Genomic DNA, 25094 nt, shown 5'->3' on the forward strand with positions numbered 1-25094 from the left:
GGTGGATGGGGGTTTGAACTCTTCTTTTATTACTTCACAATCAACCAAAGCCTCATTTTCAATCATCTCAGTTGAATCAGAGTCCTCTTACAGAGTGAAAAACTCTCTTTGTAGATGTTCATCCTCTCGGGTGGGCTCATTCTCACATGGTATCTCCTTCATATATTCACCATTACAATGTAATGAGCTTTCTGAAAGTATACTTACTAATTGACTCACTTGCGTTGTTAGGTTCTTAATGGCTTCATCATTTTGTATAAATCTTTTCTTCAACACTATTCATGAACTTATACATAAGTGTTGAGAGTGGAGTTACTTAATAAGTTTAAGAGTTAACTATAGTTAGAGTTAGTAGAACTAACTGCAGTTAGAAGTAGTGTTAATTATTTGTTAAGAAATCAGTTAGTTAGTTAGATTAGCTATCAATAAGCTGTAATAAGTAAGTCGATTGAAATCAGTCTTGTCTATATAGATTATACAGATATGAAATAATGAAAGCAATCTCATTGGAGCTCATTCTCTGATAACCTCCATTTCTTACACTATGAATTTGTCTTCCTCGATAACCATTGCTGCAATTCTTCATCTTCAGCTCACTTTTTGACATGGTATCAGAGCTATGGGAGATTGAGGACTAATTGCTCGATTTCACCAGAAATTTACTATTTTTTTTGTTCGAAGGCCATGGCTGTCGATGATACTTTGTCGGAGAAACTAAGCCACAATCATCCATTATTTTTTACGGCAAATGACAATTCAGGTGCAGTTCTAATCTCACTTCAACTGAGAGGGATAGAAAATGACTCTGTATGGAGCCGAGCGATGAGAATCATGATCCTTGGTCGCAACAAGTTAGGGTTCATCGAAGGCACATGCAAAAGGGAGGATTATGGTCCAAATCTCGTTGATCTGTGGGAACAATGTAACACAATTGTCCCATCATGGATAATGAATTGTGTTTCAACTGAATTACTGAGTGGAATCGTATATTCTTCAAATGCATGTGCAGTTTGGAATGAATTGAAGGAGCGATTTGATAAGATAGATTGTTCTAGGATTTTCCAAATCCATAAGCAAATTACTATGATTAGTCAGGGAACCAGCTCAATAGCAACATATTTTTCGAAATTGAAGTTGTTATGGGCAGAATTTGATTGTTTAGCCCCAATTCCTGGGTGTGATTGTGCTAAGTCACGTGAATTTGTTATTTTCATGGAAGGATTGAAGATGCTACAGTTTCTCATGGGGCTCAATGAGTCTTATGAATAGGCTCGCAGTCAGATTCTTATGATGGTACCTACACCAACTTTGAACAAGGCATATTCTATGGTCACTGAGCGGGAGAGTCAAAGGAGCATGACTGCTGCATCTGTCTCTACTGAAGGAGCAGAGATGACATCTCTAATGGTGGCTAGGAGTGGAGCTATGCCAAGACAAAAAATGAATTATAATGTGCAATGTGATTTTTGTAAGATGAAGGGACATACACGTGCAGAATGCTATAAAATCATAGGCTATCCAACTGATTTTAAGCCTAAAAGAAGGTTTGGAAATAATACCCCTAATTTTGTAAACAACAACACTGCTAACAATGTGACAGTTGAAGAACATAAAGCAACAGATTTTGGTGGAAATAACAATGGTATTAATGCAGCTACTGCTGGTTTACCAACTCCATACTTCACACCAGCACAATATAATCAAATCCTAAAGTTGCTCAATATAGATGATCATGCAGAGAGTTCAGCCAACATGGTAGGTATTATCAAAACACTATTGGTTAATTCTAGTTCTAGGAACTGGATTGTGGATATAGGAGCAACAAATCACAAGATTTCAGATTTAACCATGTTTGAAAGGATCAAACTTAATAACACTAAGAAGGTCCATCTACCAAATGGTAGTGTTACTTATGTATCACATGTTGGATCTTGTCATATAGCAGGAGGGTTAGTGAATAATGTGCTATATGTTCCTGATTTTAAATATAATCTTTTGTCAGTATCTAAGATCACTAAAGAGCTAAGTGTTCTGTTCTTTTTTTTCCTGATTTCTATGTGTTCCAGGACCTCTACACTGGCAGAGTGAGGGGGATTGGTAAAGAGAATGATGGCTTGTACCTATTACCTCAATTTCCTAATGAGAACAACACAGTATCAGCTAAGAGTTTGAACACCAGATCAGAGAACATGGACATTGGACTGTGGCACAAGAGAATGAGGCATGCACCCGTTGAAGTGATTTGAGAATGTCTTGATTTGCCTTTAGTAGATAGTACTAAAACAATACAATGAATGTTATGTTTGCCCATTAGCTAAACATACTAGATTGCCATTTCACAATAGTACTAGTATGACTACTGAAATTTTATCACGACCCAAAATCCCACCACAGGTGTCATGATAGCACCTAGTCTCTAAGACTAGGTAAGCCGATTTCTATTACATTTTGAAGCCAATTTTTTTTTTGAATTAAAATCTAACAAAGAAAATAATTATAATACACAACCTCCCAAGACTGGTAGTACTGAGTCACGAACTCTAACTGAATACATGAAATGATCACGAGGACCGAATATACAATACTGTTTGATTACAAATTAACAGTACAATGAAATGAAAAGACTCCAAGGGACTGCGACGGCCAAGCAGCTCTACCTTGAATCCTTATGATCGCGCTTTAACTTTGCTCAAGTCCGATATCTTCAATACCTGGCTCTGCACAAAAATGTGCAGAAGTGTAGTATGAGTACGCTACGGTCGGTACCCAGTAAGTATCAAGACTAACCTCAATGGAGTAGAGACAAGGTACAGTCAAGACACTCACTAGTCTAATAACCTGTGCAATATAATATACAAAATAATAGGAAACAAATAACAATAGGACAACATGGAACAACCAGTGATATGCACATCAGACAACAAGAATACCATTAATATCACTCAACAATTAATAAACACAAGTACACCCAATTAAATCAAGTCCTTCAAATAAATGTCTTTCACATATAATTCTTCCAGATAACTCTCTTTCAAATATAATTTTCTCAAATAATTATTTTTTAAATATAATTATTTCAATAAATCTTTTCAAATATAATTTCCTCAAATAAATATCTTTCAAATAAAATTCTTTCATATAATACTTTCTAAGTAAAAATCCTTTCAAATAAATATTTTGAATATAATTCTTTCAATTAAAAAATCACCATGTGACACCTCATTTCATAATCATAAAAATATGGGTCTCAGCCCAATTTCATATTTTTCGTAAATACGGGTCTCAGCCCATTTTCATATTTCCACGGCATCTCGTGCCCATAATTAAATCATCATATTTCTCCGGCACCTCGTGCCCTCATTTCATATCACAACTGCACGGACAATTCACGTGCCAATTATCATTATCATTTCATCACAGTACCTCGTGCCCGCATTTTATATTACAACTGCACGGACAATTCACGTGCCAAATATTCTTATTATTTACTCACGGCACCTCGTGCCCACATTTCATTTTATAATTCGCCTGGCAATAGCCACAGGCTCTCAATTTCAACATGAATCAAATTGTTATCAATTTACCAACAACAAGACAAGTTGCACAAGGTATGAAAATAAACACAAGAAAATCACAACATCACATGAAAATTATCAACACCACAACCCCACATCATCACATATCGTCCCTGACAATAGCCACCCTTATCGCTCCTATTGCCACCCTTATCACTCATATAACCACCCTTATCGCTCCGCCCAGACAATATCAATAGCCACCATTATCGCTCTTATTGCCACCCTTATCGCTCCGCCAAGATAATATCAATAGCCACCCTTATCGCTCCTATTTTCACCCTTATACCCACATAATATTAACGGTGAAATGCCACCCTTATCTCTCATAAAATAGTAACTCACATAACACAATAATTTATACGAAAAATTAACATGACAATATAATAAAATCAATTCATATCATAATTTGCCCAATGGCCACAACCAAATTCTAAAGATATAACAAAATTAATTAATTTCACAATAAATAGCCCAAGGCTCCACACAATATATATAACACCCAAAAATAATCAATTGAGATAGAAATTACTCAGCATAAAGCAAAACCTTCATTAATGCAAATTTGGATAATTATATTAATACTTATTTTTAAGCTCGCTTAAATTAATTATTTGCATAAGAAGATTCATATTGGAATTAATTTCCAAGAAATATTAAACCAATAATACTCACGAAATTTCATAAATATTTCAAGTAACAATCACATCAAATTATCATATAAAAAAATAAAATCAACAATAAGGATTTAGGCATGGCAAACAGATGATTTAATAATTTTTCACAGTTTTCCAATTTACTATGCAATAATGCCTAAGACTTTATTTCAATAAATTTTGCAAGTATAAGCCCGAGAACGTACTCGTCACCTCGCGTACACGGCTTTTCACATTTCACAAATGGCACATAAGACTCAATGCCCAAGGGGTAATTCCCCACTCGAGGTTAAGCAAGACACTTACCTTTCTGAAGTTAGGTCGATATTCCAAAATCGCCTTCTTGCTTGAATTGATCTCCGGAGGGCTCCAATCTTTCTTGAGCCTTCCTTACATTACTACGAGGTTCCAAAAATTCTAGAAACTTCAATCTATTTAGAAACATAAAAAAAAGTGAACCATAATTAGGAAGATTTTCATGGTTTCAGCTCATTTGGGCATTTTATCAAACACTAGGTGTGCAAATTTGGTTACAAGGTTCTTCTACAAGATTTTCTTCATTCCATAACCCAATCTTTACTTATTTGATCTCAACAATCTTTCCACAAACCTTATTGGTACAAGCATATATACAAAATACTCTTACACTCAAGAATCATACTCCCAATCACCAATCTTTTACCCCAAACTCGAAATTGAAGACTAGGGGTTGAATCTTACCTCTTTGATGAAGATCTTGTGATTAGCTTCCTTGATTCTTGAAGATTGGATGATTAGAATGTTAGGTTCCCTCCTTCTCTCTCTTAAATACTCTCACTTCTCTCTAAAATTATCAGATAATTGCTCCAAAATGAGTCCTAAAGCATATTTATCAAAATGGGGTCGGGTTATGAAAATAGAAAAATTAACCCTCCGAAAGCAGGTCTGCGGTCGCGTAATGGACCGCAGAATGGGTATGCGGGTCGCAAAATACACCGCAAAATCGATGCCCAGAAATGGGCTTCACTTGACAGGTTTGCGACTATTTTGCGGTCGCATAACTGCTTCTGCGATCGCATAATGGTTTTGCGATCGCAGAATTGGTCGCAGAATTGCATTTTTCCAGCCTTTGGTAATTTGGTCATAACTTCTTGTAGGAATGTCCAAATGACGAACGGTTTAAAGCGTTGGAAACTAGACACATATATCTTTCTTTTGACAGGTAACACACCATATAAATCTTCATATCAAGAGAGGTATGCTTATTTTAAGTTAGGTCTTGTGCGAACTCACTTTAAACTTTAGTCTATTATGAAATTTTCATCTTCAACATTCGATGCCGAAACCTATCAAATCAAGTCCGATTGACCTCAAATTTTGCACACTAGTCATAAATAACATAACTGACCTATTCCAATTTCCAGAATCGGATTCCGATCTCCTTATCAAAAAATTAACCTTTAATCGAACTTTTCGAAAATCGTCTATTTTCCAACTTTCGCCAAAATGCGTCGAATTGTCCTACGGACTTTCAAATCTAAATACGAACGCGCCTAAGTCCGAAATCACCATAAGAAGCTATTGACATCATCAAAATTCTATTCCGAGGTCATTTTCTCAAAAGTCAACTCTTTCTATTTAAACTTCAAATGAGAATTTCTCTTTCAATTAAATTCTAAATCTTCCGAAAATCAAACTCGACCACACCCGCGGGTCATAATACATATTATGAAGTTGCCCGGGACCTTAAGTCGTTGAACAGGGCATTAATTCTTAAAACGACAAGTCGGGTCGTTATAGTTTTCCATCTGCTACATATAGATGTTTGGGGCCCTTACAATGTATAGATTTATGATGGTAATAAACTATTTCTTATTGTTGTTGATGATCATTCTAGAGTTACTTGGTTATTTTTGTTGAAATTGAAAAGTGATATTGTAGTTATTGACAGTTTTTTAAAATGGTACAAACACAATTCAACAAAGCAGTTAGAGCAATCAGATCTGGCAATGAAAGTGAGTTCATAAACAATGAATGCAAGGAGCTCTTATTATCTCTTGGGATAGTACATCAAAAGACTTGTGTCTACACACCCTAGCAAAATGGGGTGGCAGAGAGAAAGCACAGACATGTTTTGGAGCTTGCCAGGGCTATTAGATTTCAGGGAGGAATTTCACTTAAATTCTGGGGTCATTGTGTTTTAGTTGCCACATACATCATCAATAGAATGCCTTCAACAGTTCTAGAAGGAAAAAGTCCATATGAAGTCTTTTTTGGGAGAAGGCCTACCTTGAGTCATCTGATGGTGCTAGGATGCTTATGTTATGCAAAAAGGCTACCTTTACATGACAAATTTGGACCAAGAGCAGTGACTGCATCATTGATGGGATACTCAGAAGTAACAAAATAATATATATTATATGATTTAGCTAACCATTCCTTTTTTGTTAACAGGGATGTTACTTTCATAGAAAATATGTTCCCTTTCAAGCACATATCTAATGATAATTCCAAACTCTTCTTAAATGATGCACCTCGGCTGATGTTTTCAGAGAACACCAACCATATAGAAGACAATTATCATGTTCCTGAACTTGATACTACCTATGTAGCAGACTCTGAAATCCCACCAGATCAATCATCGCATCATAGTGAGTTGCCTGATCCTGTCATACCTGCTTCACCAACTGGAGAATCAATTGATCATACCAAACACTGCACCTACTGATGATCCCATACTTGTAACTGATTCACCTGTTGATGTTGTTCATATCCCTCAACCTCATGTAGTAGTGTCAGTTCCTGATTCTTCTAATGCACCTTTGAGACAGTCTCAGAGAAACAAACAGCAACCAGCATAGATGACAGACTTCATTATTGGATCAAAGCCTAAGAGCACACAGCCTCCACGCTCCATTCATGTCAGTATTGCTTATGACAAACTCAAACCCTTCTACATGCAATCCTTAGCTGTATTTACCTCCATAGTGGAACCAAAAACCTTTCATTAAGCCTCTAAAGATCCACTCTGGATTGATTCCATGAAGACAGAGTTATAAGCTCTTGAGGAAAACAAGACCTGGGAACTAGTTACACTGCCTCCAAGCAAAGTGCCCATTGGGTGCAAATGGGTCTACAAAGTTAAATATAAGGCTAATATGGATGTTGAAAGATACAAAGTTAGGCTAGTAGCTAAGGGATATAATCAATAGGAGGGATTGGACTACAATGAAACCTTTTTTCCTATAGTGAAGATTGTCACTGTCAGGGCAGTGATATCTCTAGCAGCTAGTGAAGGTTGGCATTTGCACCAAATGAATGTCTACAATGCTTTTCTTCAAGGAGACTTATATGATGAAGTCTACATGCAAATTCCACAAGGTTTTGCAAGTCAGAGGGAGAAGAATACAGTTTGTAGACTTGTCAAATCCTTGTATGGATTGAAGCAAGCTAGCAGACAATGGAATGTCAAGTTAACAGATGCCCTACTCAGACTAGGCTTCAATCAAAGGTCACCGGATCATTCCTTGTTTACTAATTAAGAGATAATATAAGAGGATTGTAGTAGTCTTGGTCTATGTTGATGACATGTTAATCACCGGCAGTGACATGAGTTTGATAGAGTCCACTAAACAGGACTTACAACAAGCTTTCAAGATGAAGGACCTTGGTGAATTGAAGTATTTTTGGGCATTGAATTCTCTAGATCACACAAGGGCATCCTGATGAACCAAAGAAAATACACCCTAGAGCCGATAGCAGACGTAGGGTTGAGTGCTACCAATTGGGACTCCTCTAGAATTCAATCAAAAGCTTACAATAAAGGATCTTGATGAAGTAGCTGGAATTGGAGAGGATGAGTTGTTGGAGGACAAAGTGCAGTATCAAAAATTGATTGGAAAATTGTTGTACTTGACCATGACTAGGCCAGACATTGCCTATGTAGTGCAGACTCTCAGTTAGTTCGTGTAACAACCTAAATAATCACACTGGGAAGCAGCTTTAAGAGTGGTGAAATATGTGAAGATGACACATGGAACGGGAGTATTAATGAGCAGTAAAAAGAGCAACGCATTGACAACATTTTGTGATGCGGATTGGGCATCATGCCCAAACACCAGGAAGTCAATTACAGGTTTCATAGTGAAGCATGGTGAGTCACACATTGCCTAAAAATCAAAGAAGCAGAGTACAATATCAAGAAGCTCAGCAGAATCAGAGTACATGAGTATGGCCTCTACACTATCAGAACTGATGTGGCTTATTGGCTTGTTTAAGGAGCTTGGAGCAGAAGTGAGGGAACCTGTTGATCTGTACTGTGACAACAAAGCAGCATTGCAGATTACAGCTAATCTAGTCTATCATGAAAGAACAAAACATATAGAAGTGGATTATTATTTTATAAGGGAAAACATTCAACAAGGGATAGTGCAAACACATCATGTGAGCTCAGGTGAGCAACAAATAGACATCATGACTAAAGCATTGTTGAGATCACATCATGAATATTTAGTTTCCAAGCTGGGAGTGCTTAATGTCTTTGCACCTACCAGCTTGAGGGGGAGTGTTGAGAGTAGAGTTACTTAATAAGTCTAGGAGTTAACTATAGTTAGAGTTAGTAGAACTAACTGCAGTTAGAGGTAGTGTTAATTATCTGTTAAGAAATCAGTTAGTTAGTTAGATTAACTGTCAATGAGCTATCATAAGTAAGTCGGTTGAAATCAGTCTTGTATATATAGATTGTACAGATATGAAATAATGAAAGCAATCTCATTTGAGCTCATTCTCTGATAACCTCCATTTCTTACACTGTGAATTTGTCTTCCTCGACAACCATTGCTACAATTCTTCATCTTCAGCTCACTTTTTGACAATAAGCTCTTCTAAACTACCATTCTCCTCTTGGGGTGGTTGTCTCATTTTGCTTTCATTCCAGTCATAATAAGGGTATTCGTTCCATCCATAGTTAAAATTGTGCCCATATGAAACCTCATACCTGTACGGACTAGAAATAGAGTGAGACTGTTCAAAAGACGAACCATAGGAAGAATACTTACCTGCTTCACAGTCAAACCCATAGATGATTTTCACTACATTTAAAATAAATAACAGACTTATGATAATGTTCAGCAGCTAACTTTTCAACCGTTTTCATAGGCTGGTTATACTGCATCTTCACAACATTTAGAGTTCAATATCAGGAATATTTTCTTCAAACTTTCTCCCTAGCACTTGTCAGGTACTACAAAAGAAATCTTGAAGACAAGTTAACTAAAAAAAGAAAAAGAAAAAAAAATTAATTCCCGAATTAGCCCCAAAAATTATTTTAAATACTATTAATTACCAATCCCCGGCAACGACGCTAAAATTTAACTAGCGCAAAACACAACACGAAATTGATGCTCTATAATCAAAGATAGTATATAAAAATATCGTCTCCATAAGGATTGAATTTAAATAGTGTTCGAGTAATTTCTGGCTTAATTGCTATTCAGGAGGATCAACACTTGAGTTGGAGTGATTACTACTACAATTAACTACTAAATTAAGACTACTATTAATTAGACCCAATCACAGAGAATGAGAGATGAACTAAAATAATTTGTAAATAATATGAGAAATAAGAGTCATGACATGATATGTGTAAGATAGTTATTCGGGATTTAACTCTGTTTAAATTCACTTCTAATGTTCTAATGATTAAACAAATTCACTCGATAATTAGCTTAAACGTAAGGTCAAGATTCCTCTCTCGATTAAATCTGAGCTCTACAAAATAAACTAATATGAAGTATTGTGAAGATATGCAAGAACACGTTAATGGGCTAGCTTTAGGAAAACTTCTCTCGAATATTCTCCTAACTTGGTTTAATCGTTAATTCAAAAAGTTCTCTCGATTACTTAGAAGAATCACTAAATTAAACCAAACCAAATAATGCAAAATTAATCACCAAAATATTCTTCTTTCGATTAAATAAACTGATAAATAAATTCGCAATCAATTCAAAGCACCATAAACAAATTCATGCAATTAAACTAGAGTTAAATCTACAAATAATACTTAAAACATCATATCTGCCAAAACCCTAGGGAAGAACTACTCCATAGATATGGAGAAAGTCATCACAAATAAGTTTAAGAACATAGAAAACATCAAAGACAACTTTAAAATACAAACTCTCGTTTTGCACTGATTGTTGGCAAAAGAATTGATGAAATATTGTGTCTTCACGCTGTGGTAGCTCTCTAAAACGATTCTAGGTCGAATCCCCTTCAGAAATTATGTTTACAGTGTATTTATATCAAGTATGGGCTGAGTTGGATTAAAATATCCTCTCTGAGCCAAAATAGGATTAACTGTGCGAAAATTTACACAGGCGCATAGCACTGCGTGAAAATTTACACAGGGGCATAACACTGCGTGTCGCACTTATGGACTCTTTTCGAAATGTTCAATTTTGATGCCTGATGAACAAAATAGGCTAAATCGTGTCCCCACATAGGCTGACATGTCCAATTATGAATATAGAATGTAAACTCTTTGCTTCTGCCAAACTTTTGCATGCCAATTATGACGTGGCATCATTGTTTTCTTCCCTTAATAATTTTTTCTCATTTTTCTATGCATACTCGGTCATCGATCCCCGAACGCGATGTCAATTTAATTCCTTGGGCTTCTACTCAGGCTTCAAAACTTCAAATCATCTATTTTAGCTCCAAACTTGCTTCTCCACTCGAAATCACATCCTACACAGCATAACACACGTAATGAGTACAACACAACGTACTAGCAATTAGGCTCAAATATAATCAAAGTGTATTAATTAGAGTGAAAAATATAACTAAAAATGTGAGTTCCTAGCCTACCATCAAGTTAACCTACCATCAAGTTAACCGACAAACCGATTTTTTTTAAGTATGGGTCCTATAGCCTCTGGGCTCATCTTAACTCTTAGGTCTAACATGTTAAATATGGGGCTAATCATTTATTAATTGTTAGTGAATATTGAAGCCCAAACTCCAAAATACTACACTTTTCAGAAACTCATCCAACCTCAAAGTCACGCTACCTAAAGATTAATAACCACCATGATTATTATTCAATAAATTATGATATTTATTGGTTCCCCGATGATAACATAAATCTCTTCTGTTACTTTCAATTAATGTGCAAATCATAACTGCTATTATTAAGAAAATATTGAATTGCAAATTTAACAATAAAAAATACTCATTATTATAGATTCTTAGCAAATACAATAAGCATATATTTTTAGTGCATATTTTATTATTTTCTAGCTAAATTTTATGTTTTAGCATACTACAGTAGGACAATTTGCTAGCACATGCATTGAGCCTCGTAAACTTGATAAGAATTTAATTCTGAGGCTCATTTATTGCTTAACAAAGAAGTCTAAATTGACAAGCCTAAAATCGAAAAATAAAATCGAAAATAACTGTACCAAATCGCAAAAAACTGAATCGCACCGAAATACTTTGGTTCGATTTTTGTTATTAAAATCGCAAACCAAAAATTAAAAATATCAAATCGAACTTTTACAAAATCGAACCGAACCGATCGATACCCACCCCTAACATCGACGTTGTAGTAGTTCTTTCCCTTTTACTGTCATGGAGTATATCTTATCTTAGATAAAGAAGCGTAGCAAGATTGGAGTACCAAAAAATATCCAAAAAGATTCAATGCCTAAGTTTTGTTTCATCAACAAGGACGGCAAATTTCTTCTTTTCTTAGTTTTTTGGTTTAGATATTGGAGTGTTATGAGCACACAAAAAAACTAATATATTTACTCATTAAACGCTACCTAACCACTTGATTTTGGATTGTTGTTTCATGTCGTTTTATGATGTATCGTATTGTATAGTACTGTATTGCATTTTTTAATGAATATAATATTTAAATAGATTGTATTGCTTCGTATCGTAAAGTCACGCACTAACAATATGAAGAATAAACTTATAACATTACAGAGTAAAATTATTAGATAAAAAAGTAGGGCAAATGATAACATATGATTATTTAATATAATAAGAAAGGGCAGCAACAACAACAACAATAACAACAACCCAGTATAATCCCACTAGTGGGGTCTGGGGAGGGTAGTGTATAGGCATAATTTACCCCTACCCTGGGGTAGAGAGGTTGTTTCCGATAGACCCTCGGCTCCCTCCCTCCAAGAACTCCCTACCTTGCTTTTGGGGTGACTCGAACTCACAACCTCTTGGTTGAAAGTGGAGGGTGCTCACCACTAGAGCAACCCACTCTTGTCATAATAAGAAAGGGCAAGATGAGAGAAAAAAGTAAGAAAATGACGCCACCACACTAAATCAGTCGTTCCATAAAGTGACACTTTTCGTCGGTATGTAACGATGAGTTTAACGATACAATACAACAAAATTTAAGTAACAAGCAAAACAAACATTATATTTAAAGTAATGATATGATACAATATAATACTAAGTAACAAGCATCCAAACAAGTTGTAAGTAAAAGTCAACCAATTAACCGCTTGTTGGGATAGCTATTACCTATTGCATTATATCGTATCATTATTTTAAAAAGGTTTTTACTTGTACAACTTCTTTGAATGGTTGTTACATGTCGTTTCATAATGTATCATATTGTATTGTACTGTATCGTATTGTATTGTTTGATGAATACAATGTTTGGATAGATTGTATCGTTTGCCGTGCACCAAAAATATGAAGAATAAACTTGCAATATTACTAAAAAAAATAGGATACGGTGTAAAATTATTATATAAAAAAGTAGGGTAAAGAATAAAATATTTATTTAATAATAAAGAAGGGCAAAATGAGTGGACAAAAATAAGGTAACGACGCCACCACACCAAATCCGTCGTTATATAAAGTGACACTTTTCATTGTTACGTAACGACGGATTTAACAATACGATACAATAAAATTTAAGTAACAATCATAACAAATATTGTATTTAAAGTAACAATACGATACAATACAATAGGTAACAACCATCCAAACAACTGGTTCAAGCCGATTTTAGAGTGAGTTCTCTAGGTTCAATATAATTTTTGGTTCGAACTATGCATTAAGATCATAATCATCTTTGACCAAGTGACAGTAAATTCAAAATTTTCCGTTGTTTCTTAGCCAAAAATCTTTTCCTTTTAATTTTGTTTATAAACTCAAATCTTTCTTTTAAAGTTTGTATAGTATATGTTATACAAAACAATTAATTCTTCAAAAGAAAAGCAATGTAAAGCTTAGATCATTTGAAAGGTCTATATCCAAGGAGAAGAAGTGACATCCAAAGTCCAAACATCAATTAACAAGGTTAAAGAGTTCCGTACATGTCTCAACTAAATTACACCCAGCATCTTAATTAGTAGTTGATTACAACTCATAAAACACACAACTCAACAATTGGAACCCACTAGGTCCAATTAGTCACTAAACCAGCTGCCATCTGATAGTGAATTTATGCCTATTCTTAAGAGAGTTTAAATTTGATATAATAAATATTTTTATAAGTATTAATTTGTAACTGAGAATAAATGATAAGTAACTTTTCATGACATGATAAATTACCATGGCGCAAATATATTACGTTGTAATTAGTGTATAAGTCAAATCATTCTTAAAGATCAACTGCTACAAATATTTAGCAAAGCACTGAGATGTTATTGTCTAAACCATGGATTACAGCTAGCTAATTAGGTTATGCCATCCTCAACATCCACAGTGTAAGATGTCTTTCCAGGGTCCTAGGCATCACATTTTTAAACAGTTTTTGAACTATAGAAACCCGATAGATCATAAGGATTAATATACGAGAAATTAAAGATATGTTAAATGCACAGTAAGTCTAGTCCTGTTAAGAATATTGAAAGAGAAAAGTGAGATTAAATAGGATTATGATATTTAAATGTATACAATTCAGATATATAAATTTACCAGCCGTGACAGACGGAGATATAACACATGTAATTAATTTAAGAAGGTTCATTTGAAGGAGAGTTATATATAGGACGCGAGAGTTATATATAGCCGTCTATGTGATAAGAAGATATATATATTTAATAAAGTGAAAAATAAAACTCCTATATATAGTAAGACCAATTATCTAACACGAGAGTGAAAATTGGATAGAATTCCTCCACCATTAATAAGAGGTTTCGGATTTGAGCTTATGGAATAGGGAACACTTTTTTTTAATGAGTTTCGGGATAGTCGAGGCGCAAAGCTGGTAACAGACATCGGGCAGAAAACTAAAAAAAAGTTGACCTTTAAGACCCAACATATATCCATATGTATGATGATTGTTGTAGAAATGATGCGGTTCATATTAAGATCTAGCAAGATCAAGAATACTCATACCTAATAGAGGGTGCATGTAGCACACTTTGAAGATAAAATTAGACATATCACCTAAGATGGTTTGACTATGCATAAGTAAAATTTGCCCATATACTGTATGGAATTAGCAACTTTATCCTAGCTCTATTAAACTGTTGAAGGGGAGTCTTCGAGCAACGATCACTACAAGAAAATAACCTATTACATAGAGATTTTTCTGGGAATTATAAAAGAAAATTCGCAGGTAATTTTATTTCTTGCGGATTTTCCTTCCAAAAAGAATCCGATGGAAAAACCTTCATAGGTAATTATTACTTGCGGATTTTAGAAATCTCTAGGTAAGTTACCTGGGAATTGTGAATCCGCATGTATATTAGCCGGGGATTTTAGATTCCCACATAAATTAGTTGCGGATTTGTTGGTAAGAAATATCAAAAAATGGCATGAAACTTTTGGTAGAAGTTCACGAAAGAAAGGAGTTTTGTTGCGGAATTTCCTACGGAAATATCTGCAAGTAAATCCCCATAAATTCCCAAATGAATTCTTTAGAAATATATAGACAAAAACTTATTTTGTGATAATATTTTTATTTTCAGAATTATTATATTTATTAAGGCAACCCTCTACATATATATTTTTGTGTCGCATAGGCTATTATAGCACTACAACGTTAATTCTTATAACTATTACTAATTAGTAGAGTACATTCTAAATATTAACATTATTAAATCTTCTGTTAAGTAGAAGAAAGTTACTAGTACCCTCTTAACCTATATTTTGTAGTCCCTGACATAGAGCCCGTTATTGTAACTGGCTTTTAAGTTAAGTGCTTAAAAGCACTTTACAAGTGCTGGAACTTATTTTATAAATAAACAGTTACATGTTTGGATAAAAGTGTTGAAAAAGCTGATGAAGTGTTTGGTAAAGAAGTGCTCGCAAGCACTTTTTCTTGTTAAAATAACTGAAATATCCTTAAAGTTGTTAACATTATAAAAAAGATGATTACTATAATATTATATTTTCCGTTCATAACTTCAAACAGATGATTGTTATATTTTTGTCTTGTGGGTTGGTAAATGGGAAGACAGATGAGCTATTGAGCCAATTATTTGTAAAAAGTTTTCTCTATCTCTTTCCTATAAATCGACCCTTTCTTTAAACTAATAAACCGACCATCCAAAAATAAAAAATTTAAGAACAGATCGCAACTAATTCATTTGCCCTTTAATTTTTTCCCCACTTAGATTAATAAAAGTTGTTCGAATATGTAAAAGTGTTTTACTGAAAGATATGAGGGGTGCGTAAAGAAAGAAATGAAAGAAAAAGAAAAGGAGGGGAAAATAATGAATGAAAGTGTAAAGAAAGAAATGAAAGGAAAAGAGAGGAAAGTTATGGAAGAAGACGAAGAAGAAAGCAGAGGCTGCTGCAACAAGAATGGAGAAAAGAAAAAGATAGTATATTGTAGGGTTTTCTACTGAGATATAATTTCGGGATTAAGAAAAATTATAAGGAATAAGAATGTAATATACTTGGTCAAAGCAATATGACTTTTAAGCCAATTTTGAAAAAGTTAATTTTTTCAACTTATTGGTTTTGGATTATTTTAAGCAGATTTTAACTTTTTTGGGTTGCCAAACACTTCCACAATCCACAACTGCTGGACTCTTTGGCACCAAGCTCAAGTTATAACGTGGTAAAACTCACACTTTTCAGCCGATATGGGACAAGAGGATATCCAACTATTACTTCTCTTCCCATGGAGTATTTATTTACTACTAATTTATCCCTTTTATTATTTGTTTTTTTAAGAGCGCATCAAATAAAGATTCCATAAATTAAAAAAAAATATTTTCAAGTAAAAACAAGTGAATAAAATTATGATTACATTTTTAATTTAAATATATTCTTAGTTAAATTTTTCTAAAATTTTATTTATAATCTTGAAATAACACATTAATTTTTGTATATAAAAAATACACTAACTAACAAGGATTAAACTTAAATTGTTCACTTATACGCAATTTAGTATATTTTTTTTATGATATTAGATTTATTACATCCTTTATATCAATCATATCACCATAATTCTTAAAATAACTAGATTTATGATAATTATTTTTTTTTATAAATTTGTTCAAAAAATAATAACCAGTTATATTATGCTCAATAACTTGTAATATTCAATCCTTCATATATGATATAATTAGTTAGAAAATTAATAAAAATTAGTTATATTTTATAAATGTAACTTAATATTTCTCTATTTTGGATTGAACTTAAATTATTAACTTATTCATAATTTAGTATATTTTTTTGAAGATATTCGATTATTAAATCCCTTTATATTAACCATATCAAATTTTTAATTCTTAAAATAACTAGAGTTATGATAATTATTTTGATATTAAATTTGTTCAAAAGAAATAATAACCGGCTATATTATGCTTAATGACTTGTAATATTCAATCCAACCTATCTCACACAATTAAGTTTCATATAGGATCAACATTTTAACTATTTACCTATAAATAAATCGATAAAATATAAAATAGATATAATCAATGCTGAAGGATGAATTTTACATATCATGTTTTTATATCGTTTAAAAAAATATAACTTTTAAATTAAAAATTATTTTTTCTTGTATTAATATTTTTAATGTGTATTGAAAGAATTTCAAAGTTAAATAAGTGGCTATAAAATTTTCAGATAAATTTTCAAGTTAATATATATCCAACTAAATCAACATTTATAAAATTCCCATATAAATTTCAAGAACAAATCCCCAATCAAAATCATATCAATGAAATACCCAGATAAATTCACAATAATAAGTTTTCAGCCAAAATCACACAAATAATCTTCAATTAATTTCTTAGGTAATAGATTTTCTAGGTGAATTCCACAAAAATATTTCCAGCTAAACTTGCAATAATAAACTTCAAGATAATAAAATTCTCAAGTAAGCTTTTAAGAAATAATTCAAGCTAATATTGCAGCAACAAAGTTTCTAGGTAATTTTCTAACTAATAAAATACCCATGTAAATCCTCAAGAATAATTCCCAGCTAAAATTGCAGCGATAAAATCTCCAAGTTAATCCCTATGTAATAATTCTTCACGTAAATCCCCAACTAATTTATCATAAAAAAATTCTCAGGTAATCTCCTAGGTAATAACATCCCCAGGCAAATCCCCAAGACATAATCCCCAGCTAAAATCGCAACAACAAATCCCCAGGTAATTCCCTAGGTAATATAATTCCCATGTAAATCCCCAAGCACTAATTCCTAACTAAATCCGTAAGTAACATTACCTAGGGAAGTTCCTACGAAATCACAAAGGAAATAATTTTTTTATATTTTTCATTATCTACCTGCGAAATTACCCACAAAAATGATACTTGGGGATTATTTTCCCAAATAAATCTCCAGGTAATATTTTGGCGCTACATGACACCAAATTTATTTGCGAATTTACCTAGGATAATCGAATTGGCAGGTAAATATTTTAGAATCTAGAAATTATTAGATTTTCGCATGAAAATTTGCAGGAATTATCTGCGAAAAAAATTCTCAGGTAAAATCTCCATGTAATTTAAGGTTTTCTTGTAGTGGATAAAGTTGTCTCTGTGTGACCTATAGGTCACGGATTCGAGCCGTGGAAGCAGCCATTAATGCTTGCATTATGGTAGGCTTCCTCGAACCCTGACGTGAATACAAAATACTTTGTGCACCAGGCTACCCTCTTTTTTTAAAACTGTTGATCTAATACCCTCTCGTTAGAAAAAAGTTTTATTTTTGTCCCTAATAAAGCGCGGTCCAATCTGAGGGTAATTTTGAACCATAGTCGGAATTAAGTTAAGGAGTAAATTTAGACTTTTCCTGTTAAAGAATTTGGACGTGTGATGTCCACCCATTTTATGATAGAGCTTTGTTAATGACAAGGCAAATAGAAAATAATTTGCTAATAACAAGGCTCTCAATAGACTAAAAATGCAATGGCAAAATTGAACAATTTCGAATATAATGTGAATGAATGTAGACCTCAAATCAATAGCTTTACCCTACAAGTACCCTTCCAACCGAACTCTCCCTTACTAAGCAAAACTATAATTAGTTCATTCCAAATTACCTTTTTTCTTCTTTCAATAATAATATGATTCACCATTTGGGTCCAGTTGCTATGTTTTGGCAATCAAGTCTATAACTACTCACCTTTTTGGTAATTTTAAAGTAATATCTTTTCTTGATTTAACACCATTAATTAGTGACCTTTTTTAAGCTCTTCCAAAAGCGAACGTGTTAAGCCATTAGCCATTAAAGCAAAGCTTTATTTGATTGACAATAGTTGAATCATAGTCTGCACTTTCCATTAACATATTCCCAAAATAGAATGATGCTTTTCCATTTTCATTTTTTTTTTGTCATTATCATTATTCTATTCATTCTCCTTGGTTTAGCTAATTCAAGAATCAAGATTTTATACTTTTATATAGTTATTTTTTTTCTGTCTGTAGTCAATGAAAGAACATACTTGACTGTAAATTGAATAGGTATAGTCTCAAGACTCTCAACCTACGTCCTAGACTCCTGGGATATCTGTATCAAGCGCACTTGACAGGAAATATTGACCAAATAATAATCAGAAAAAATGAAACATGTTTAAGTGCCAGCGGTAATTCTTTACTAAATATGTTTATTTTTTGTTAAGAAAATGATTATCCTATTAGATCTTTGATATTCGTAACCAAATTTAAAATTTGCCAAAGTGTATGACTACCTTCTCATCAAAAAGTTTTAGTTGTTAGACAGTCCTAGAGTATAATTACTATAATAGTGCATATACTTCAACAAAGAAAATTCTCAGTGCGGCGCATAAATCTTTTTTCTTTTCTCTATAATGATATAAGAATAATTCAACCCTCCAAAGTTCTTCCTCAAGATCATTCTGAAGTGTTGTCCGATTTTCTCGGAGATCAAATACATATATCATCATGAGGAAGTTCATATTATTCTTCATTGAAGAAATACGTAGCTTGAGCCCTCGAATCAATGCCAAAAATGTTTACCCATAAAATGGTACAGTGAATTTATACGTAGTTTCTAGGCAAGTGAACTAATTTGATCCTGAAATAATATAATAATCGAAGAAATACACAATACTTAGCCTTAGAATGTAAATGAAATAGCAAAGATGATGATTCCGTGAACACGGTTTCCGAACATAGCAATGATGAGATCAAAAAGCCAGAAAGTAAAATTTTATAAAGCTTTGTACAGAATAGAGTATATGTTTTTGCCAGAAAATTTATGTCTTTTACAGTGGTAATTGAGCTCACTATTTATAGCTATGCCTGAGGAAAGAAGTCCTAGGATCGTGCCCTCCTTTAATGCCAATTATGAGGGTCATTGATGAAGATATAACGGTGAATATAAATGCCAAATTCTCTGTAACGGACCGTCGCTCTTAATGCTGCAGAATATTCTTTAGTAAATGTCATCGGCGCAGAGCATTTAATACACCTTCATGAACGTTATCCTTTCTAGTGACAAGCAGAGTGGCTGCGCTCAGTCCTCAGCCATCCCATCTCGGATTCCACGTGTCCTCCTTTTAGTCAGCCATGTGTCATATCATATTTTACCCTATACAGATAGTCCCCCTACTTTTCTGTGACATAACTTTGTGTTATCGGAAAGTTGGTGGAAATACCTTTTTGGCGGGAATTACTATAACTCCCTGTGAAGGTCTCTAATAGTTAATTAGACACACGTCTCTCCACATTTAATACCCCGAACACGTGTCATCCCACGATTCAGTACAACTTTTGCCGGTTATCAAGGTAATCATTGCCATGAATTTAGCCGTCAAAATTTTACTTATACGCAACTTCCTTTTCCTTTGCGTTTCACAATTGCTTGAGCTTCTGATTTGCATCCTTCTTTTTAATCCCTTTTCTAATTTTCTTCAAACACAAAACCTTTTTCATCTCCTTTTTCAATGGCTTCTTTCTCTAAACGTGCTGGTTCTTCAAAGAATAAGAACAAAATCGAGGATTCCGTTCCTCCAACAGTGGGTTCCATCATCCCAAGAAGACTTAGTAGTTCGAAGAATTTTGAAGAGAAATTTTCTACTGCTAACCCTCATACATGGGTTGTTAATAGGTATCCTTCTTCCATTCGTCTTTCTAATATTCCTGTTGTGAAAGAGGATTGCCGCTGCAATGAGTTAGAAATCATTGCTCCTGATCTATCGAAGCGAGTGACCCTTCCCAAGGAAGGTTTTACATACCTTTTCACGTATCCCTTTACTTTGGGTGTATTTTCTTTGAGCGGAGAGCTTGATTCCGTGATTGCAGAGTTTTTCCTTCACTATCAGGTGTGTTTGGCACAGGTAAGTCCTTCAGTGTGGAGGACGATCGCCTGCCTCCGACGTTTGTGCCAAGAAACTGGATAGGAGCTAACCTTAGCTCATACGATGAATCTTTATTCCCCTAAAATCTTCAGCGGGGGAATGATAAATCTTTACAAGCATGGCCACCATGCTTTGTTGTCTAGCATGGATGATGACAACGATCGTGGGTGGATGGAACGGTTCATTGTAGTTGCCACCAATGACATCATTCCGACAACGGCTTCATCCTTTCCGGTTGCTTGGAACCGCACAAGTAAGTTCTTTGTATAGTATTCCTCTTATTAGACATTCTTCTATGGCCATATCATTTCTTCACCCTTCGCATGTTTCAGCAACTCGATGGATCCCGTCGGTGGTGGAAGGTTTGAACTGGTGGGTTCAGAAGATCTTGGATGTCACAACGCCCGAAAGTTGTTCGTGGAAAGAACTGGCCCTTAAATACGGGTGGAAGGCCAAAAGTCATGGTAACTTTAATTTACCTTGCTTCCATTTTTGTATATAAAGAACTTAGTTGAACCCTTCTGACTTGTTCACGGAATTAGGTCTACCTGTGGGCTCTGTTGTTGTCCCCGAGAAGGACGTTCTGGCAGATCCTGCTGATGCGGCAAGGCTGCTTCAGGAAGCACTTACTCGAACATGTATCTCTGGGCCTGTTTTGGGTGCAAATACTTCTTTACAGAGTCCCCGATCAGAGGATAAACAAACAAAGAGAAGACGCTCCTCCGCGGCCGGGGAAAAGAATAAAAGGGCAAAGATTGATTCCCCCGAATCTTCTCCGGTGGAGATGATAACTGGTCCTCCTTCTGGGCCGGTGGTAGACACCGTGATGATTGATGATGATGAAGAAGCTGTTGATGAGGGAGCTTCATTACACAGAAGTCGACGATCCTCATCATCTCAATAGGATGCTCGACCTGTTGAGATAGTTACACCAACTGAAGACGATGTCTCGGTACTTTGGGGAGAATGTGATTTGGTAGAATATGCCAACTCCCGTTTTCGGGCCCCAATTGCTGCAACCGGTGTTGCGGGGCTGAGTACCAGGTCCTTGCCGTCTTTGGTTGGCGAGCATCAAATAACCAGCACTGCATTTGATGCAGCTGTTTCTCACTCTTCAACTCCATCAACTTCATCTCCAACTTCACCAACACCAACAACTACTACATCATTTCCATCTTCGTCTACTCTTCCACCAGCGGTTCCTACACCATCTTTATCGTCTGCACCTGACCATGAAGAAGGTGTTCCTCTTCCACAATCCCCAGTTCATGGGAACTTGGGGCAAAATTATGTTGCTCCTTCTGAAGATCCATAAAGAAGGAGGAACATCACTCTTTTGGTCTCTACCGGGGGCAACCTACTATCACGGCCGGTGGATCTTGCTAATTACCTGAAGCCTTTGGCTTCAGAAAAAGACTGGGAAAAGATTCAGACACTCTCAGGAGAGTGTTTATTGAACAATTCTATGCATAACACTGCAACAGTACGTTCATTCCTTCTTTTGTTATTTCTTCTACGTACTTTGAACGAATGTATTCTAAATTTTACCTCTTCTTATTTTATAGGCCAACTTTCTTGATTCTGAGGGATTTCAAAGGTTGAATCGTGAGAAAGAAAAACTTACTTCTGAATGGGATCAGCTTTTGGCAGAACGGGACCAGACTGTTCTCCGCCTCTAGGAATTGGAAACCAGAGCTGATGAGGCCGTTGTTTTAGAGGCTCGTTTGCAGCAAATCGAGCAAGAAGAACGCCAAAAAGAGTGATTAACTTGGAAGCAGTCTTGAACTCCAAAAGTGAAGAGCTTGCTGCCGTGGAGGCGAAATATACCCAGCTAGAAGAGAAGTACAAGAAAACTATTGAGCATAATAGGCTCTTTAGTTCAACTATCCGCGAGTTCGACATCAGCCTCCAATTTGCTAGTTTCGCCCGGAAAAACCTTTCCGCCGAGGTCACTTAACTCAAAGAAGAACTTAAGCGCCGAGTGGCATTCCATGTATAGCATGAGGAGAAAAACCTTGGAAGAGGCCAAATTTGGTATTATTGACGTTGATGCCGAAATTGCTAAGGCCTGAGAGCTTGAGTTGGCTGCAAAAAATGGACTCCCGGCGCAGTCTGATGCTCCAGGTTCTTCTGATTCCGGTTCCGAATTTTCGAAAACTGAAGATGGATCGGAAGGCGATGAGGCCGAAGAACAAACTGGGGAAAGTGTTGAGCCATCGGCGAAACCACCTACTCTTCCCGGCAATGCGGATACTTCTCTTCCTCCTGATTCCGGAGGCGCTGCAGTTTAGCTTTTTCTTTCTTTTCCCATTTTGTACTTGTAACGTTTTGGCCCGTTCTTGTAAGTAAAGTTATTTTTTTGTTCAAGTTTCATTTGTGTCTTACTTTGGTTTGAATATCCGTGCAAGCCTTTAACTTTTGCATTTGCTCAAGCATTCTGCGCATGTTGTTCAATTTGCACTTCACTATGTGTAGTCTCGGATGCCTTTTCTTCGAAACATTTTGGTTCCGAGTATTATCCCTTTTACGTGAGGGTATTTATGAAAATTTGCGCAAGTTTCCCTTTTACGTGAGGGTTTCTATGAATATTTGCGCAAGTTTCCCTTTTACATGAGGGTTTCTATGAATATTTCCCTCTAGTGGTAAGCACCATCCACTTCCAACCAAGAGGTTGTGAGTTCGAGTCACCCCAAGAGCAAGGTGGGGAGTTCTTGGAGGGAGGGAGCCTAGAGTCTATCGAAAACATCCTCTCTACCCCAGGGTAGGGGTAAGGTCTGCGTACGCACTACCCTCCCTAGACCCTACTAGTGGGATTATACTGTGTTGTTGTTGTTGTTGTTGTTGTTGTTGTTGTTGTTGTTGTTATTGTTGTTGTTGTTGTTCATATACAGTTTCAGGTGTATTTTTCTCCGATGGCATTTTGGATTCCGGGAATTGATTCTTCCGGAACCGACCCTTTAACGTGAGGGTTTTTATAAGAGAGGGCCCTCTTATTTTTACGGTGCTCTTGAAGAGGACGTCTCTTGTTCATTACGGCACTACCATTTGAAGTACTTTTTTATCTTTCAAATGACAAAGTTAGCTCATCGTTCAGACAAGAAACAAGAAAAAGGATTTCATTTTATTCCTTATTTTTAGAAATTACATAAGCATTTTGCTATGCAGAAAAGAAATTGCCATTATTTGTGGCCATCTTGTACAACTTATTTCTACGGGGCTGGCTGCGTAGTCCCCGATCCCGATGATACATTTTGTTTCAGAATTTTCATTTTCGGTTGACATGGCAGTCATTGTTGTCGTATCCTCAGATCATCCCCCAGTGTTTGAATGCGAATAATGCGAATTAGAACATTGGAAGTCTTATATCTTCGAAGGTTCCACCAATGAATTGCTAGGTAATCTTTCACTCAACAACATATCTTGTTACCCCTTAGGAATCCATGCTATCGAGCGAAAAAGTACCTAACAGTCCTCTGGCGGTTTGTGCTCGTGAACGGTCGGGTCACCTCTAATCGGTGGAAAACTTAACTTCCCGGTGGGAATTTGCTATCAAACCAAAGATTACCTAATCGTCCCCGAGTGGAAGCTTGTTTGTTTGCCTTGCTATTAAAGGTCTTATTGCTGATGTCTTCGTAGTATACTTTCCGTCGCTTCCTCATTAAAAACCTTATTAGAAAAACCTAATTGGGACAAAAATTGAACGAAGGTAAAAAGAGTGCAACACATACTTTCTGTTTGAGTGTTCATTAGTAATAATATCTTTTGAGGTGTGCCACATTCTAGTTGCTGGGAACTTGTTCCCATTCTGGTTCTCCAACTCATATGAACTTTCCCAGTGACAGCTGAAATCCGATAGGAACCTTCCCATGTTTGACCTAGTTTTCCTGAGTTGAGCTCCCAAGTATTTTATGTTACCTTCCTTAGAACTAAGTCTCCTACTTTGAAAAAACAAAATTGGCTCTTCGATTGTAATATCGCTCCATCCTCTATTTTTGAGTTGCCATTCTTACACGTGCCAAGTCCATACGTCCCTCGATCAGTTCCAAGTTGATTAGCATTGCTTCATCATTCGATTCTCCATTTGTCTGAGAATATCTTAAAGTGGGTTTGCC

The 25094-nt window shown here is 35.3% G+C and overlaps 1 protein-coding gene across 1 annotated transcript; it reads left to right on the forward strand.

The window, feature by feature from the left end:
* Window positions 1-684: 684 nt before the first annotated feature.
* On the forward strand, window positions 685-1269 carry LOC142177400 (uncharacterized). Its single transcript, XM_075245889.1, has one exon. It carries the CDS (start codon window positions 685-687, stop codon window positions 1267-1269), a length of 585 nt encoding a protein of 194 aa, XP_075101990.1.
* Window positions 1270-25094: the final 23825 nt, after the last annotated feature.

This window comes from Nicotiana tabacum, chromosome 23 (genome assembly GCF_000715075.1).
Source record: "Nicotiana tabacum cultivar K326 chromosome 23, ASM71507v2, whole genome shotgun sequence".
Taxonomy (NCBI): domain Eukaryota; kingdom Viridiplantae; phylum Streptophyta; class Magnoliopsida; order Solanales; family Solanaceae; genus Nicotiana; species Nicotiana tabacum.

Coding starts and splice junctions, on each gene's coding strand:
- LOC142177400 (XM_075245889.1), top strand. CDS start 685: ATGGCTGTCGATGATACTTTGTCGGAGAAACTAAGCCACAATCATCCA.